General features: G+C 44.0%; 1 protein-coding gene across 5 annotated transcripts in view; it reads right to left on the reverse strand.

Moving 5' to 3' along the window:
* IPO13 (importin 13) overlaps positions 1-19,952 on the reverse strand; it is a 41,749-nt gene that overhangs the window by 6,142 nt on the left and 15,655 nt on the right. For 3 of the 5 annotated variants that reach the window (XM_033152350.1, XM_033152352.1, XM_033152354.1), the window contains exons 3-15: positions 12,966-13,106; positions 12,362-12,503; positions 10,239-10,405; positions 9,888-10,008; positions 7,975-8,122; positions 7,115-7,296; positions 6,118-6,144; positions 5,415-5,549; positions 4,890-5,037; positions 4,276-4,352; positions 3,759-3,896; positions 3,045-3,141; positions 1,503-1,555 (exon numbers count right to left, since the gene is read on the reverse strand). In XM_033152350.1, the coding sequence (XP_033008241.1) occupies positions 1,503-1,555; positions 3,045-3,141; positions 3,759-3,896; positions 4,276-4,352; positions 4,890-5,037; positions 5,415-5,549; positions 6,118-6,144; positions 7,115-7,296; positions 7,975-8,122; positions 9,888-10,008; positions 10,239-10,405; positions 12,362-12,503; positions 12,966-13,106 (1,576 nt within the window). Of the gene's footprint in view, positions 1-1,502; positions 1,556-3,044; positions 3,142-3,758; positions 3,897-4,275; positions 4,357-4,889; positions 5,038-5,414; positions 5,550-6,117; positions 6,145-7,114; positions 7,297-7,974; positions 8,123-9,887; positions 10,009-10,238; positions 10,406-12,361; positions 12,504-12,965; positions 13,107-19,952 lie in introns of all 5 variants that reach the window. The other 2 variants (XM_033152351.1, XM_033152353.1) reach the window with 1 other exon arrangement.

The following is a 19,952-nucleotide window of genomic DNA, read 5'->3' on the forward strand; positions in this document are numbered from 1 at the left end:
TGGCACCCACTGTCCCAGCCACAGTGCTGTATTTTTTTTTAACTCTTCAGGATGAATATTGGCTAGTGATTAGGTCTCATCTGGATGCAGTCCGACAGAAGATCTGGGGATCCCAAGTTGTTCCATGTCTAACTGCTGGAAGCATGAGCTACTGTAGGGCTTTCAACTGTGTCTGTGGATGCTCCAGGGGCTTCTCCTAGTCCCCTCTCTTCACATCTCCCATTCCAACTACATTTTCCTTCATCTGGCTAAAGCTACTCCCTACCCCCATCCCAGGATGAAATTGTTCTAACCCTCTCCTGAGAACATGGTTCCACCATAGGAACCCACCTATATAACTAATTTCAGTATTTGATATTTAACTGTACATTGATAGCTGACATCCCCTTAACATGATGACAAAACAAGAATAAGAACTTTAAAGGGTGGCATTTTAATTTTGCAGTTTGCTGTTGTCAAATTTCAGAATTTTCTGGAAGTTTGTTACTGTGTTACTGAAAAGAAGTGTGAGATTTACAGTAACATATTACCGTAGCAACATTGCGTCCCATATTTGCATCTGTATTAACTGCCACAAGGGGGAGCTGAGCACTCAGACACTTCCCCCATCACAGTATACAGAAACTCCATTAGGCAACAATAAACCAGAGCCAAAGAGAGAGCATCTTACTACAGTCAGGAGATCAATACCTAAGATCCCACCCCATTCTGCTCCATCAGTTCTTAGTGCTGCAGCTTATTTTCAGTCTAGGGATTGCTCATTCAAATCCACTTGCTGGGGGTGCTTCATCCTTCACTTACTCCAGGGAATGATACCCACCAGCCCCTGCTGTTTGTATTCCACCACCACTGCTCTGCCCTGCCCTGTGCATGATGTCATTACAGCATTAGAGACAGAGCTCTATGAAAGATTCACAATCTGGGGGAAAAACAAAACACCAGACACAGGAAGCCTTGGCAGAAATGTTGGAGTGCAGAAGGGTTTGGGGGTCAAACATGGGAGACAAGGCTCATCTGCTATTCTTGCCCATTAGATCAGCTGCCCCTCCCAGATCCACCAAGTTACTGAATACATCACTCCTACCTAATAAACAGAAACTATGGACTTGCCAGCATTTGTTAAGAAGTCAGAGTCACTTCAGACAAGCACACAGATCTGTACCAGGACTGGAATGCTGCTGCCAGAGCACTTGAACTACATTTACCATTTTTCAGCAGCCCCCTCCTGGGCAAGGCCACACCACATGACCTGAAAACAAACCCAACCTACAAGCCTTGTTGCATCACTAGGTATTGCCCCTTGGGGAATGGAAAGGGCAAACTCACACCTATGAAAAAGGAGAATGTTTTGTTTTCAACTTCCACGGAAACAGATGGAGAAACTCGATATTCAACTAAAAGGAAAAAACGTTGTCAACAGAAAGCTAAAAATAGGTTTAAATTGAATTAAAAAAGAGAAAGAGAGAGAACAGAAAGTGAATGAATAAGAAACTAAAACACACCTGTGCCAGGAGTTGCATAAATGAATCAACAATATCAGGATGATCCCTGGGCCCTAAAAATATAATAAAGATGTAACTGAAGAGAAAAATCATACAAACAGCAACTCAACATCATATAGTTATGTGATACAGAAAGAATTTACAAGTGAAAACAGGAGTAAGGGAAGGAAGGGGAGGGTGCAAGGGGGTGGGTTGAGGAGGGCAGGCACATGAGCAGCTTGAAGCAAGTTAAAGAAACAAAACATACAAAAATCATGGAGCTTGGAAACCCAAGAACAGAAAGAAAGTGCAAAGGAATAGGCCTGTGCCCAGAGTCCCCTGCCAAGCACCAAGGATAGGAAGGGGAGAGCTCATTGCACCCTAGCAGGGGAAGAGAGAAGCAGGAGCTAACTGGACACCAGCTTCATGTGGAGAACGAACACATTTGAACTGGATACATGTTATCATGATTTACTTGGTCCTGAAAGACAACTCCAGAGTCAAACAACAAATCCAGTATTGACATGGAGTAGGCACAAAGTCTTGGAAATCCACTAGAGTGCCGGATGGACAGTCCCAACACAGTATTTTCCTAACAACCATGTCCACATGCCTGCCTAGTTGGGAGGAACCCAACTTTCTGGCATTTTCTGCAGGGAAAGGCCAGCGTGGTTGCTGGTAAGCATACTTCCATTCCACAAAACAGAAAGCCTTGTGGCATTATAAATTTAACAAATTTATCATCACATAAGCTTTCCCGGATCTGTGAGAATTCTCTTCCTCCATGTTGGCTATTGCCTGACCCAGTCAGGCAGTAACAGGGCATCACTCCAAGTACTAGTTGCTCCCCATCAATTCTGAGTTCAAACAAGGACCTGGAGAAGGAAGCAGATACCCCACCAACCATGCTGACTGGATCTGTACATGTATTCCAAGCTTTTCATCTTAGCTGGGGTCAACATGGAGTCAATATGGCAGTTCCATGCAAAGACAAGTCCGAACACTTGCTGGGAATTTCACAGAGCTGTAAAAGGAATCCTTTGAGCCGGAGAACCAGGGAGATAGGATACAGAGTCCACATGACAAATGTTTTATTTAGGCCACAGGAAAAAAAAACCCTGATGAATATGGTTGACTCCATAAGGAGTAGTGATGGGGTTAACTGAAAGACATTACAACACACTCCTGAGTGATTCTTGCTTTCTACTCAGAGCCGACTGCTCTCATCTTCCTCTGGGGGCCCTAACCCAGGAATCTGACAGGGGGAGGGCACATTTCCCATCATGAAGGACAGGAGAAGGGGGGGAAATGGCAGCACTACTGTCCACTCAGGCACTGATACCTGAGGAGAAGCAAGCCAGAGAGTCCACCTCAGCAAGAGCTTTTCATCTTCATCTGTACCAGCTAAAAGCTTCTGGAACTGAACGAGCACGGCCATGACCTGAGGAAGATGCCCCCCCCCACCTGCACACACCTTATAGTCGAGTCTGAACAGCTGAAACCAGGAACAGCAGTTTTCAACGTGGCAGCCTCACAAGAGTGAAGGTGCCCAAGCACACGTACCTTGCTGAAACAGTGTTAGCGTAACTGATGTGACGAGCAGAAAGAGCGCCTTGATGGGTGGGAAATGGGCAGGCTCATGGGCAAAGATGTGAACCAGCTGGGGATATAAAATACAAAGGAGACTGAAGCCAGAGCAGTCTGGTACGCCCCATTCCATCCCATATTTGTAGCCCCTAGCTATGCCCCTTGTAAGTCCAGGTGCCTGTTCTCTGTCTGAAAACATCAACAAGACCCTTGCTGCTAACACAGCAAAAGAGACAGAGACCAGCTGGCATAGGAACACTACAGTAGCTTCTCAGATATATGCACACACATGCAAGTACAGTGGTACCTCTGGTTACATACTTAATTCGTTCCGGAGGTCCGTTCTTAACCTGAAACTGTTCTTAACCTGAAGCATCACTTTAGCTAATGGGACCTCCTGCTGCCGCTGCGCAGCCAGAGCACAATTTCTGTTCTTATCCTGAAGCAAAGTTCTTAACCTGAAGCATTATTTCTGGGTTAGCGGAGTATGTAACCTGAAGCGTATGTAACCTGAGGTACCACTGTACACAATTCGTGTGTATGGAGGATAACACATTTTGAGCAATATCTGTGCTTGAACAAAACAAAGGAGACAAGCTAAAGATACTAAGTGGGTAGGAATTACTCAACAGATTATCAGCCTCCATTGTAAACTTAGTAGCTTCCAGGAATTCTAGTACTTAGACTTACCTGTCGAGTGAGATCAATGGCAGATGCCTGAGGAATGGTGCTATACATCTGGCCCAGCATCTCACACAGTTGAGGCACCATGGGTGCAAAGTCATCCAGGAGGGTCTTCACAGACTTTTCAAAAATGGAGCACACAGACTGTGGGAAGAGGAAGGGCTGCGTCAAGGGAGGAATGGTTAAATAACTTGTTCCTCAGCTAAATATCTATTGATTCTGTACTTCGCCTTTCCTCAAAGAAGCCTGAGGTACCATATAGTTTCCTCCACGCACCTCCAATTCAGTTCTGTGAGTTAAGTTTGGCATGTTCGGCCAAACTCCTAAGCCTAAAATTAGAATACCAAATTGAACAGAATGTGGAAATCAACTGAAAAGAGAGACTTATCCAACATCACAAACATACCTTCTTCAAGTTCTGCCAACAACCACCAGTGCTAACCTGCGAATCTCCTATCTAACTATAGCTATGTGGGCAAAGTGTGTGTGGTTTGCTTGTTTTTTAACCTAGAAGATGCATTACCTCCACAACCTGGGCATCATTCAGCCACTTGCTGAGCACTTTCTGGATAAGCTGGAAGACTTGCTGCAGCACCATCACTACCTAGAGGAAGAAGATAGAAGATAATTACAAAACTGACTTGGTCTACCACAGTTTGAGGAGGAGGAGAGAGCTCATGACCATTCAGATCCAGGGATGAAAAGATGTTATTAGAGGCCTCTCTAGAGACTGCTCCACAACTCATATTATGCCAGAGTAGTTTTCAAAAGTCTCACAATACCAGATGTGCAGCTGCCCTCACTTCTTTTTAAAAGCGAACACCAAGAAAATATACACAATTGAAAGGACATTCTGACCTCTCTTCTGATCACTCAGTAGTCACGTCAAACAGCTCACAATCTGCGGTGATGAAATAGCTAATCTACGCAGGCTCATTCCAATAGTTAAGGGAACACACACACAGTGCTATGTTATACACCATCCATTTTCACAACCCTTCAACCATTCTATGCTACTGCCCATCAAGAGTTAGAAGAAGCTGCCTACAGTTACATGGCAGGGAAGAGGCACAGCCATCTAAATGTGGAGTTGTATGCCCTAATGTATAAAAAGATATACAGAGACACATGTGACACCCACCGGATTGGGGCCCTGAGGCACTGGCAGCTTCTTGACCTCTGAGCTCTCATGATCATCATCATGATGACTGATGTCCAATGTGGTGAAGAGGTTGGAGAGCAAGCCCAGGATGTGGATGATGGCCAGCTTGTTGGAGGGGTTTGGCTGCAAGGCAAGGCATCACTATAGCGGTTACAGTAGACCCAAGATATGGGCCACTCACATCAGATGTCCCAGGCTGGCAGCAAGAACGGACAGCACAACTGTGAAGCATAGTCTAGTGATTGATTCCCCACCCCCAGCCAATTCTCACCCACTCCGTTCTTGACTCCAGAAGCAAAATGGAAAACAGGGCAGGGGGGAGGAATTTAAAAACTAGAGGACAGAGAGAAACAATGATAGGCTTGCAAGACCAGGTAGGTACAGTTAAAACAAGGCACAACTTGCAACAAAGAAGAGTAGAGTTTTACACACAACAGGCTCTATTCTTTCTTAAAAGAAGGTTGGCAAACAGCCACCACCAGGCAAGTGAAGTAGCTCACCGTTTCATCAGCCAGCTTCTCCAGCTGCTGGATGTAAGGAGTAATCAGTGAGTGCAGATTCTTCAAGATCTCCTCCACTTGGAGGGCAGACAGCAAGAAGCCCAGAGCTTGCATCAGCCACATGCACTGACTTGTCTGAGGGCAGAACAAGATGGACAACATTCTTAGCTTCTCCTATTATCCTCAGAAAGTCATGCTACACTACATCTCAGTTGGAGTTTATTCTCCCTCTATTCTTCGTCAACTCCAAGGTTTAAGTCTTAGCTATGCCTTCTGGAAGTCTCAACACAGAAACCTGTGTTTAGTGCCAGAACTTAGCACCAAAATAGCCATTGTCAGAGCCCTGAGTCACAGATAAACACAAATAAGACTCTTTCATGCAGCTTTGGAATGCTTGGAATCATAACAGATGTCTATCTAAACTAGGAAAGAGAAACATGTGACTCTACAGATGCTGTTGGATTCTGACTCCTAACAGCCCTTGCCTGCAAGGTCAATGGCCAGCAACTTCTGGTGGGTCACAGGTTCCCCACTCCTAATCAAAATTCTGTTTGGGAGACATGCACCCAATTTCACCAATCCCTCTAATCCTCCTCTCATTGACTGGAATGCTCAATACTTCGGAAATAATAACTTGATAGGTAACCATATATTCCGTGCACTCTTTGACCCTCTGTACCAAGGAGGAGTATAAGTATCTTACCTTGTGAATCTGCTTCATTAGCACATCCTACAGAAGGAAAGATGTGAGAAAGTGAATACTCGTCCCACAACAGAAACATTTAACAATGCTCCAACCACAATATCAACTGACAACTCTGGGAGGCAAACACTGATCTGGAGCATGGGCACTGTGACATTTCAAGGAAAAGTGGATAAGCAAGAGAAGGCTAACTCCCTTCTGATTAACTTAAGCTTGGCCCCTTCCATACATGCATTTAAGAGGGCCTTGAAAAGCTCTCTACTGCTTTTCCTGAAGAGTGTTAAAGACTTGTATGATTCAGAGCAGCTTTCTCATAGTAGTTGTACACCTGTCTGATGTACCTATTGTTATCTTACATCAATCTTTTTACATACTGGTGAGGCCTTGACCTTAAAATGCAGCTTATAAATATCCGAATAAATAATCAATAAGCACCCTCTCCCTCCTACAGTGAAAGCCAACCCTTCTCAAGGATGCTTCATAATGGATAAGTAGTCATCAGTGATTCATTATAGGCAGTGGTTTCATATAGCTTGTCTTCCAAGCTCCATAATGTGAGCAACAAGGGTCAACAGTTCTGCTTCCTCCACACACCCTGCAAGCATAATTTTTCCTCTTCTAGCAGGAAATGTGAAGGGGAAACCAAAGACTGCATTTAGTTAAGCAGAAAGCTGAGCTGAATCTTGACCAAATTTCCACTGCAGAAGTAGCTCAAAGTCAATCCACCTTGCTAGCTGCCTAGACAGATGAACACATATCTTCAAACTGATATTCGTTATTTTAATTGATACATGCAATCAGAATTCCCATTCTAACAATGTGCAATAAATATTTACCCCACTAAATCTCTCTCTCACACACAGATATCCTGCTCAGAATGTTCCTACTGCTCTAAGCCCTGTTGAATGACCTCTCCTTTATGTACAGCTCAAAACTAGTCAGTCATTTAACCATGTTCTCATAGAACCGTGTATCCTTAGACCATTATTTCAGTTACCTGAGAGACAGCAACTATGTTGGCAGCATAGGGAGGCAAGTCATACTTGCATTCACGGCAGATTTTCTTAAGGGTTGAGACACTAGAGATGGACAACTCAGGATTGCCCAGAGCCTGTAGCACCAGGGGTAAGACGTTGTTGATCATGACAGGGTGGTCAGCCAGCCACTCTGAAAGTGCTCCTAGAAAGACAGAAAATGCAGAGTCAGGAGCTGCTCTGTGTAATGTGCCAAATGCTATCAGTACAGCCCGCAAAAAGCAAAGAAGCACCCCATCAGTATTTAGTTATTTAAAAGCATTACTAAACCACTTCAGTAAAGGTCTAAGCAACGTACAAAAATACAGCAATAAACAGGATCATAAAAACAGCTAGTGCAGTTCCCTCAGCACAGGTGCACTATGCGCACGTCAAGGTGCTCCATTCAAAAAACTGGCTGTAACATTCTTCACCAGATAGAGCTTCTAAACCATCTCAAGGAAGCCCCACATGGACTACTGTAATTTCAGGCATTAGGAATCTATTCAGTCCAAGGGCCACATTTCCTCGCTGCCAACCTTCCAGGAGCTACATGCTGGGGTGGGGGACTAAAAAAAATAAATTGCCCCATTCTGTTTTGGCCACACTCAAAGCTGGCACACATATACACATAGCAGAGACAATACAAGGCTTTTTGCAGCCTAATTGTAGCATAGGCTTGGGCAAGGAGAGGGTTCTGTGGACTGGATGAAGAGGCGCCACAGGCCACATCCAGCCTATGGACTGCTGGTTCCATAGTGTTGTAAGACCTCAACAGCCTGAGGTTCTTTGGGTTAACCTTCCTTTTCAGCACCCATTCCCTTCCCATACCCAGTCTTCTTACCAATAGTGAACATAACCGTATCTGCAAGCTGCACATTGCTGATGCTGATGTGAGGAATGAGCCCAATAAGGCCAGGCACTACATCCGAGTAGTTTACATCTATTGTTTCTGCGATGGACTGGAACCCATAAAGCAAAGCTTCTGTGTGCTGCCAGAGAAAAAGATTTCATTCTTGAGCCCAGGCCGAACTCTAATGGCATAGATATTTATTATTTATTTATTAAATATATATACCTCCCTTCATCCGATTTGCAACATGGACTCAGGTTGGTCCTGAATTTTACAAAGGGTGGTTCAAACACCACTACCCAAATGAACAGTGATATATAAATATTTTAAATTTAATCAAACTTGAAGGCAATGAAGGCAGAGACACAGTATGTTGAAAAAGTCCCCAACCTAGATTTCATTTTTACAAAAAATAGGCAGGGCTAACTTCCATAGAAAGTTATGATGAGTTGTTGATCCTTTACACTTAGTAGCACAAAATAATAATTGTTTCACCAGTAAGCTTTTTGCAGGGGCATCGTATCTAGTGAGTCAAATTCTTCAGGTCAAGGAACCCCTTTGCCCAGCAACATAAAGCACCTGCTATCCTTCAGTGCAACCCCAACTAGACATCCTGAAAGCGCTTGGCTATATAACACACAGGGCTCATCCACACTTCCACTTGTCCCATGCCTTGAAAGCATGGGTCCAAGAGGTTTTCCACTTGTCCCATTTGTCTCACCACTTTCCATGGGAACAAACACCAATCTGCAGAAAAATCGATTGGCGTCTGCTGATTCAGCAGTAAAAAGTGGGATTCCTGGGGAGAAAGGGGCGGGGCAAGTGCAAGTGTGGATGAGCTCATTGTGTAGTCTCTCCCCTTCCTGCACCTGCAAGAGGAGGCAGGATACACCTGCATCCATGCTTCCTCTCACCAAGGGCTATTCTAGCAAGATATGTACTGCTGAGGCTGCAACATACTTAGTATGCTGGAGTGCTGGTATGTTTGCTACTGTTTTAAGGCTTCCAGGTACGTGGACTGTAAATCATGGCTAGGCTGGGTGTTTGCTTGACTGTCACATTGATGAACGAGGAGCCCCTGCGGTCACTGGTCCTTGACGCCCATCACTGTTTGCTGTGCCAGTAACACACTGTCAACATGTCAAGGTGAACAGATACATTCTGATTAGCTGCCACACAGAGACCTCTAGCCTGGCATTACCACCCATCATGGTACAGGAGACATATCTAAGAATCATTCAGCATCTTTCAGCAAACCGTAAAGGCAGATTTTCTTTGTAACACTGGAGGTAGTGGGACAACTATACTCTCAATTTTCCCAGTACAGAAACCTAACTTGTAAACTATATAAAAACATGTGGTAACACAAACCCTATGGTAAGGAAAAATAGATGTAATTGAGCATGCATTTGTGGATTCTGCAATCCTGCTGTCAGATATCTTGCATAATTTGGTCGCTGCCACACAGTGATGAGAGGTGTGCCAGAATGCTTGCAAAAACCACCAGCAGTGTCTAACACTAGGAGAGAAATCAGCAAGCTGGAAGTTGGGGCATCAAAGCAATCCTTCAGTCCCAATTTTATAAGTCACCAACTCAGATGTACACTACAAGGAAGAGGTTGACACATTTCAGACCCATTCAACACTTCTAACAACGTTTTGGAGTTTTGTGACTTTGGATTGCCCTTCCACACAAACTGCTCTGAGATTAAACAGTTGGCTCTTCTAACCAAGACACTCTGCACCTTCACTTTACCTTAGCACCTCTCTTCCCCAATGCTCTCTCCCCAGGTCTAACCAGGACTAGTACCATCCTTTCTTAAAAATCTGTAGCATCTTCAGCCTCTGTGCTTGCTGCATTCCTCTAGCTTGTGTTCCTTTTGAGGGTGGAGCTCTCCACTCACCTGCCATGAAGATGGCTGCTCTGTGTTGGTCAAGAGGCGACCTAGCTTGTCATATAAGCTGCTCAACAGCTCTGCTCCAAGCATTTCATACACATACATCAAGGTGTCAGAGATGTCCACTCTGAGGAAATTAGCAAATGAGCAATAGAAAAAAAGAGTTACAAAACACTCCCACATTACCAAACAGCAACTAGATAGAAATTGTTGAAACAGTTATAGCCCATAGCCAAATCAGGGCAAGTTCAATGTTTACTCCCATTAATGAAGCATGATCAACTTCCCCTTTCTGCAGATTAAAAGCATTGCACAACAACTGAATGCTAAGGGATATGATTAGGCAAAAGGTCATACCGGTATATCCGAAATTGCTCCTTTTCATCAGAGGACCAGCAGCTGTACTCTTCATCAGAGGGAAACTGTGCCTTGTGCAGGAGCACATCCACCAGCTGGAAATAGACAGGCCGATAAACCTGCTGATACATGGCCTGTTTTTCTGGATCAAAAGAGAGGATGTCATCCTGCAAAGAAAAAGATCATTCATCAAGTGGAGGTTGGAAAAATCAGCCCTGAACTCCAGCAATCATGTTGATGTTAACACAATCAGTCCCCCAAGCATTTTGATGTGATGGGGGGGGGAATCACCTCTCATTGCTGTTGAATCTCTATATGGGAAACCCAGAAATGACATTTTAGAGTCAAGTTACTCCACTCAAATATTCTCCTTATGTCAGGTCACTTTCTCTGTAGTATCATTCCTTCTCAACACATTGACATCAACTAGACAAGTACAGAAGCCATCACAGGCTGGTAAAGCAGCTGACCATGTCTGCCTTCTTCTACTTTTAGTGACCAACACCTTGTTCTTTCCTTTAGAGACAGTTTTAGCCAGGTAAGGAATAAATCCATCCCCTACAGTATAGCAATGTCTGCTCCAAGAAGAAAGCTGAGTATTCCTATGCTGCTCATGGCTGGCATGGACAAGGTTACCTTATAAGCTAGGCTGATGCAAAAACAGATGTAAAGAAAAGAAAAGAAAAGAAAAGTAAGAAGGGGTTCTGGGTTACTGAATACAATCCTGGAGCTTCACTAAACCTCTGATTCAAGATTCTTCCACTAGGCAGAGCTTATGAAGGAAATAGAAAAGGATGATCCTGGGTTGCCTGGCACAAAATTACCAAAGGTTTTGGGAACCCACTGGAAACTGCAAAGGTGTGTACTGGTGTGGGTTAGACCATGCAGAAAAAGTCTTCTGCTGTCTCTCTGCTCTGCTCTTGAGCAGCCTATAAAAGATGCTGCTTCAGTTTTGTTCCCTTCATTAGGAACAATGTGCCTGTGGACTCAAGCACTGCACCAGTCACACACTGAGACAATGCATGACCTCATCTCATTTCAAGCTGGCACCCAGAGAAGCAGCAGCTCAACAGCTAGCCTTGCTCTTGGGCAGTGCAGGAGTATGTCAGGCTAATTTGCCATGCTAATGAAGCTTCTGGGCTCCAAGGAAGTGTGGGGGTGGGGAGGGCAAGTCAGACCAGGCTGCACTGCTTCAAGGACTGTGTCTCAGCATAGCAGCAAGCATACACAACAACAGACAAATCTGCATCTGCATTAATTGTGCTTGGAACTGGGAATAGCAGCACTTTGCCTGTCAAGACAGAGAACAAACTTGGTCTTCTTCCATAGCTGAACAAAGCTATTATCTGTAAGGCTCTTCCAATAAGGCCACTGATGCACTATTGGTTACTCTAGTAAAGAAACACCTTGCCACCACTAGACAGCAAACTAAATGGAGCTCTCTTCCTGTCAAAACAGGGTACTCACAGTCAAGTTGTTCTCTAGCAGAAAGAGAGGAAGATGATAAATCTGCCTCATAGCGAATAATTTGATTCGTGTAATGAAGTGTTTAGTTTACACACTTCTTGAAGAAGGTGGAGTCTGAGCTGCAAATAAATACCTGCAGCACCTAAAAGGAGTTTAAGGCTCACAAGTATATCTGAGCATCTTCTCTGTTGCCACAGGACATATTACTGGAGCACAACCATGTTTATACACCATGTTTATACAGTGAAACATGGACAGAGATTTAAGTGAGCAGAATTACTTTACATCATTGTCACTCACTCTAGCCTTCAATATATACATGCAAGAATGCAAGAATTTCCACTTTATTAAGCACAGAGCATACATCAAGTTTGGCCTCGGAGCTTCTAGTGGACAATTCCAGAACATTCCATTATACTCAATCCAGAGCCAATATCTATATAGTCTACATCACAAGTGCTTGCATATGCAGAACAATTAGTGTAATTGTCATCAACAACTTTAGTGTGCTAGCTATTAGCCTTGCCAACTTTTTCATGTAGAGACATGCAGAACCGCTAGTACAAGCACATGCCTGGCACCAAGTACAAGGCAGAGAACAAACCTATAAAGATGGCACTGAAGAAGTCCACTTCATGAAGGTGGCTAACACTTACCTGAAGTGTATACCAGAAAGTGAGTGTAAGTGAACTCGTGGTCTCATTGACAGGATAGTGTCCTGGGATCCCAGTGCAGAACATGATCATGTTAACCAGTGCTAGGAAGCTCTGCCAGTGGTCCACTTGGTCCAAGAGAGCTCTGTGGGAGATAGTAGGCACACTGCATCAGGAATTGGCTCTGCCATTGCAGGTGCATAGAAACAGCAGACACCCCACATTTTGGGAAAATACAGTACAACACTATATGCACTATACCCTCTACAGCGGGCACCCCCAAACTCGGTCCTCCAGCTGTTTTGGGACTACAACTCCCATCATCCCTAGCTAACAGGACCAGTGGTCAGGGATGATGGGAACTGTAGTCCCAAAACAGCTGGAGGGCCAAGTCTGGCCACGCCTGGCATAGTATCTCTACTATCATGCACAGATACATTAGCATCCATATGACGCTTTGGATCTTTGAGCTGCTTTAGAATGAGGTTTGGGAGACTTATAGGCTGCTTAGCTACAAAGAAACCTAGTAGGGCAGAGGGAACTCTCCCCAAAATAGCTCCGCTTTCTACTGATCATTGCTATCAGATTCCATCACCATGCTCCTCACCTGGAATGATTCTCCCCCAGGGCAACTGCAATGCGGCAGATCCCATGAGATGTCTCCATATCCCTGCTCTGAACTGCTTGACGTAGTTGTTCCTGGAGTCCCAGAACAGGTGGGATGAGCTTCAGAAGAGTATTCACATACCTGCCAAGGGAGAGAGGAGATGGGAGGCTTTATGCCTATATAGTCTCCTAAAATAATGAACCTTCAATCACAAATGTAAGATGACTGCTGCTGAATCAAGCCAGATATCAGTTTTGCCCAGCCTTCCATTTCCCATGCTGCCCAACCAGATGCTTCAGGAAGCTCATAAGCAAGGGATGAAGGTAACAGTCCTGTTCTGCAATTTGCTCTGGAGCAACTGTACTCAGAGTTATATTATCTGTGAACCTGGAGTTTCTGTTAAATACTATTGCTACTGACCTTTCATAGACCATTTCCCCCCATGAAGGTGGCCTCTCTCTTGCACCAGTGAATTCCACAAGTTAGTTGTGCACTGTGTCTATCCTCAATTTGCCAATCAATAGTGAGTGACCCTGAGTGTTGGGAGGAAGAAAAAAAATTCTCCACCACACAACTCATGATTTTATTTTATTTTTTGAAGCTCTATCATCCTCTTCTTGTCTTTTATCTAAATACAAAAGTCCCAAACACCAAGGGCATCTTACACAGACCCCTCCCCCACAACTCTGAAAGTGCCTACATCAGTCAGAAAACCCAAGCCAACTGTAAAGAGTGTATTTTGTTATCTCTAGGCTTGTCACATGCAAACTACTGTCACATTAACCAACACATCAATCCCCATTTTGCCTCTTGGATGTGCAATTTTTCAGATAAGAGATTTGCTATACCTCTTAAATGATTCTTCCTGGGACAGAAAACTGATAACTTACATTAAATGGCCTTCTCTTCCACAACAAACCTTTCAAAATTCCTGATCTACAGGTCTTGTAAGCTAACAAACACTGCTGAGAGAACTTTCATGATGAAGAGTCCTGTAGCACCTTAAAGACTAACTCATGACACGAGCCTACATGAAATACCTGAAGGTGGCCCAGATAGGAAGTAGGTTTGTATACCCCATGGAAGAGAAAGTATTGTACAGTAAGGCCAAGACAACAGAATATAACATATCCTGGTCCCAATAAAGCCTAAGCACAGTAATATCTGCTGAGCGCAGATGAACACATAACCAAGTTAGATGCATTCTTTTCCCCTGATGAATGCCAAAGGAACCAGCTCACACTAAGTTGTGTCCTGTCTGCTCAAGATGAAACCATGATTGTAAAACGTCATGGGAGGCAGTGAGGTAGCCATCAACAATCCCTTTTCATACCAAAAGATAATGGAAAGTGTAAAATTCGCTAACAAACATCACGTCCTAGCCATCTTTTGAATCCTGTTAGTAGGACAATTGTCCCAGAACACTGAAACATTTACTCACTAGTTCTGAAGGTTGCCATTTTAATTTTTTTTGTTTGAAGCCACTTATTTTCTACATAGGATAACATACACAGATTTGTAGGCAGATGACAGAACATATCTCATGGAAGTTGAACAAGTGAAACAATGTTGTGAGAGGTAGGCTTCACAATATCAGTCTACTTTGTTAAGTTCTAACATGATTCTGGTGATGATATCATCATCATCATTATACTGCATGCTAGAAGAGTAACTGATTGTTTAGGACACATGCTAAAACCTAGAAAATAGGGTGCTGAAAAGGGCTGGAGCAACATTAATTTTCTGAGGCCATTTCAAATTAGTTTCCAGCTTGGTTTTGGAACTGAAACTGTCTTAGTCTCCCTTATGTGTGATCTATGCCAAGGGAATGAGACCCTGCTAATTCAACTATACACCTCATGACTTTCAACACTATTGACATTGCTATCCTTCTAGACTGGCTGCACTGGGGGGGGGGGTATCAGGGGAACCACACTTTGGCGATTCCATACCAACCTGAATCATCAGTTCTAGAAGGTCATGGTGCTGGACTGTTGCTGTGACCAATGACAGTCATGCCACATTGTTCCACAGAACTCTAGTCTGCCCTTCCCATGTTATACCAACATCTATTTGGGAATGGGGAACCAGTGGTTCTCCAGATGTTGAAGTACAGCTCCCATCACCCCTGACCATTACACACACTGGCTGGGACTGATGTGAGTTGGGAGCCCACCAACATCAGAAGGGCCATGTGTTCTTTATTCCTGATCTACATGAAACTACTGAGTGAGATTTGAGAATTTAGGGCACACTTGACACCCACCTCTATCATTTTTTCTTCTAATTCAGCTGGTGCTGTGGCCTGTAAAAGTGCTGAATTGGTGCCTGGAACCAGTAATCGGCTGCATGAGGACCAATGTACTGAAGCTCAATCATGACAAGTTAGAAATTCTATTGGTAGGTGGTTTGCCTGCCTTAATAGATTGGATCCACAGCCTGGAGGTGCTATGAGATCTAGCCTTATTTCTGGATGCCCAAGTAACCTCAGTGGTACCAAATACCTTTTACTACTCTAGGCTGGTACAACCAAGCTACCGGTAATCACAATTATTCTTGCTCTAGGAAAATCCCATCCAGATTAGTGCAATATATTGTATGGGCTGACCTTGAAGAGTTTGGAAGTCAGTTAGTAACCTAGTTGCCATATTTTGCACTACTTGGGATGAGATACATGGAACACATCTTGCCAGTCTTAAAACAACTGCACTGGCGCCTGCATTGATTTCCAGAGCAAATTCACTGTGCTATTTAAAGATCTAAACAGCTTGGGATGAAGATACCTCAGTAACTACTTCCTCCCACATGAACCAGCCAGGGTTTTAAGATCCTCTGAGGCTTTTTGTGCCCTCCCCCATCTGAAGCAAGATGGATGGTGATGCACAACGGGGCCTTTTCTACTGTGATGCCCTGTCTCTGTAATGCTCTCCCCAGGAGGTCAGCCTGGGCTAATTTTACTTTCCATACCAAATGAGGATCTTTTCATTCAGCCATACACTTTAGTGTCTTTTAGTCTCAAATGATGGTTTTATCTGGCTTTTGTTTTCCCCCTGCTGTTTATGTTCATTGTCATTGTACTTTAATTGAAGCATGTTATTTTAAATGATTTATACAAACTGCTTTCTGAGGGTTATCTAAACACTTAAAATAATGAGCACACACTAGATACCAGGATCAAAAAATATAACTCTGGTGGAGATGCAGCTGTGCATTTCCCTCTCACCACACACACCACTAAATATACGAGGTGGGTGCCCATACATGCACAAGCCCAATTGCACAGGCAGGAGCATAGGAAACTGCCTTATACCAAGTCAGACCACTGGCCCATCTAGCTCAGTACTGTCTACACTGACTAGCAGCAGCTCTCGAAGGTTTGAGCAAGGAGACATTTCTGGCTCTAGCTGGAAATGTCTGGGATTGAACCTGGGACCTTTTTGATAACAACAATAATTTCATTATTTATTATTTATTCCCCAGCCACTCTGGGTGGCTTCCAGCACATATAAAACATAGTAAAGCATTAAACATTATAAACTTCCTGATACAGGGCTGCCTTCAGATGTCTTTTAAAAGTTCTGTAGTTCTTTATGCAAGGCAGATGCTCTGCCACTGAGATATGGCCCTTAAACCTCAACCAATACACAAATGTAAAGGACTTTTTGTTTTTGCTGCAAAAATTCAACATCACTACTCTTCTGGAATTAACCAGCTACAGGTGAATCTAAAATTTGAAGTCAGATTTTAAGGGTGAGTGGGTTCTGCTCAAACTTCAGGGGAAAATAATCTGGATATGGTTTCCCTGTTCTGGCTTCCCTGGTCTACCCACAGTGCTCAGTGCTTGTCCTTCATTCTGTATAGTTCTATTACCCCATAACATTTCACAAAGTCAACATTTTCATGCATTCAGGATGAAACATATTCTGATATGGAATACAAATTTAAAGCTGTATGCCATTCACAGAATTTATTCCATCTGAAGAATCTGTTGGTAAGGGGGAGGGGGGAGGCTGAAAGAGTCAAGACCCTTGAATATCCATTTCCTAAAATCAAAAGTACAATGCTCGCACAGTGGTCTCCTGGGGGCATCCAGGCAGCTACTGCCTCCTTGAGCACAGCAGCATTCCAGCACCATATAAGCAATTTCATGCCTGTCAATCTCCCTGCTGCTGCCAATAAGTGATTGTAACCATGACAACAAGCACAGAGGAAATGGAGGGGAAGAGCAAAGGATGGCCCCCAGAGAGAGGCTGTGCTGGCGGCTAATCGGCCAGCTGTCAGTTACCTGGCTACTGAGGCATATTATCTGGAGACACAGCTATTCTGCACTCGCATACCTGCCCCCACCGCACATGCAGCCCATAGATACAGGTGGAAGAACACACCAATGTGCATGCATGCAGCACTAAACAGTTCAAAGGCCATCCATATGCTAACATCACCTTCAAGGCCGAGTTCTGCACTGGAGACCCAATTCCTCCATCATTTTTTAAAGCTCTCAGGACAATTAGGACCACCCTCATATCAATTTACTTGGGACATATCACGGAATGCCAGGTTTTAGTTGGAAAGCAGCCTAAGCGAGTAGACAGATGCCCATCTACCCACAGTCAGTAGGCATATAATATCCTGCAAAGGGGAAAGTATGTGGTCAAATCACTGGTGTTTAGAAGCCTGGGGTAGAGAGGTCAGGCTTCTCAATAAGCTGCAAATGTAGGAAGAAGGCAGTATTTATGCCCCGAGGGGCAACTCAAATAAATCCAGTTCTGCATTGCTGTGTGCAAAAACTGAAGTGGATGGAGGAGGGGAAGTGCGCCAGCTCCAGTGGTTGCTGACAACAGAAAAGCATGTGCATCAAGGCTGCCAGCAAGCATCCACAGACAATGCAATGGGGGGGGAGGGGGCAGCAGCACACTCCAAGCAACTGCCATAAAAAGAGAGAGGTCAAGGAAGATTCTTAGGAGCAACAGAGACTGAAAGGAGAAACAGAGCTTAATCCTGTTGATCCAGCCAGAATTATATTGCTATTCAGCTTCCTCTCATTTCTCACTGCTCTCTACTGAAAACAATGACACAGCATGCACACACACAAGCCTTGTTGCTCCCACCCTAGAAAGCTTATACAAGCACCTAATGGCACCCAGTGTCTATCATTTTGAGCTTCTACACACAAGCTTACTTATTCCCAAAGGTAGTGAGTGCTTCTGTTGTAACCTATGGTTAAAACATTAAAGACTGAATGACTGAGAGTGAGTGCCAGTGCTATTCTGTGGCCTGTATTCTGATCCCTGAAATGCATAGTTATGATGCAAACAGTGAAAGAGCAATGGAATGGTATATTTGCTAGTGATGTGTTTTAAGTTTCTTTTGAACTTGCTTAAGCTCTTATTTTGGGGACGGATAGACAGGGAGAAAACCTTCTCAAGGCACAATGCAAAAATTATAAGAATGCTTCATAAAAGCTAGTCTATTTAAAAAATAATGAACATTCAGCCAACCCAAAGCTAAACAGACTCCCTCAGAAGGTGGTAGACCTTCCTTCACTGAAGGTTTGTAAGCAGAAGCTGGATGGTCATATGTCATGGATGCTTCAGTTGAGATTCCTGGATTGCAGGGGGTTGGACTAGATGATCTTCAGGGTCCCTTCTAACTCTACACTTGTATGATTCTATAAAATAACTAAAATACAGTCTAAAATAACCAGCTATAGCATGAAGCAAAACAGAGTCTCAAGCAAAGGCCAGTGAGAACAGATTGCCTTTTAGTGCTCTCCTAATTGCTTATAGGGTTGATGATTTATGAACCCTGACAAGGAAATATTCCAGAAGTGCAGAGCCACCACAAAAGGCCCCCCCCCCATCTCTCTCATGTAGTGGCTGCTACAGGCAACATGGCACCTATGAAGGCTTCCAGTGATGCCACTGGGCAGGTGCCCTAAACTCAGCTTTCATAAATAAATAAAAAAGTCTCTATGAGCAAAATGTGCAGATACCTTCTAAGTGATTTCAGTGAAATAAGAGTGGTATGACTACCTTGTATATTTTTCCTGGTACTAAAGAATGCTCCTTGTCGTCATTACACAGAAATTACATCTGTGTATGTGTGATCTCCATAATTCCTCATGGTAAGTATAAGGTAAAGGTAAAGGGACCCCTGACCATTAGGTCTAGTTGTGGACAACTCTGGGGTTGCGGTGCTCATCTCGCTTTAGTGGCCGAGGGAGCCGGCGTACAGCTTCCGGGTCATGTGGCCAGCATGACTAAGCTGCTTCTGGCAAACCAGAGCAGCACATGGAAATGTCATTTACCTTCCCGCCGGTGCGGTACCTATTTATCTACTTGCACTTTGACGTGCTTTCGAACTGCTAGGTTGGCAGGAGCTGGGACCGAGCAACAGGAGCTCACCCTATCGCAGGGATTCGAACCGCCGACCTTCTGATCGGCAAGTCCTAGGCTCTGTGATTTAGACCACAGCACCACCCATGTCCCAAGTATAAGGTAGTTGGGGTATTTGTCTTTCTGTATGTACCACTTTGGTGTATCTAGTAGTGGCTGAACCGCTTCAAATCATGTAACTAGGACATAGATTCCTTGCCACATCTAAATTAGTCCTTGCTAGTGGTTTCTAAGTCATTCAGCAGATTGAGTTTAAATAAATGATGGATGGTAACAGTAAGCATAATTCAGAATTTAATATTACTGCTAAAGAGGATTAACAAATTCCTTTTCTGGTCCATTTTGAATAGGTTGCAATCAACTTAGTGCTAAGGGAATTGTTCCATCAGCACAAGCATTTATGCTTATCTGACAAACAATCTTCCCCCCCCCCCACACTGTTGTGGGGGTTCTTCTAACCCTCTGAAGTAGATCTGGGGATGGTACAAGGGTATATGATGGGGGAGGGGAGAAGGGAGAAGTTTCATTGTACTTGTTGCACTGGCTCCTGCTGGAGCAACGGTTTAGTTGAATATGGCCCAGTGTCACAACA

Source organism: Lacerta agilis, chromosome 6, assembly GCF_009819535.1.
Source record: "Lacerta agilis isolate rLacAgi1 chromosome 6, rLacAgi1.pri, whole genome shotgun sequence".
Classification (NCBI taxonomy): Eukaryota; Metazoa; Chordata; class Lepidosauria; order Squamata; family Lacertidae; genus Lacerta; species Lacerta agilis.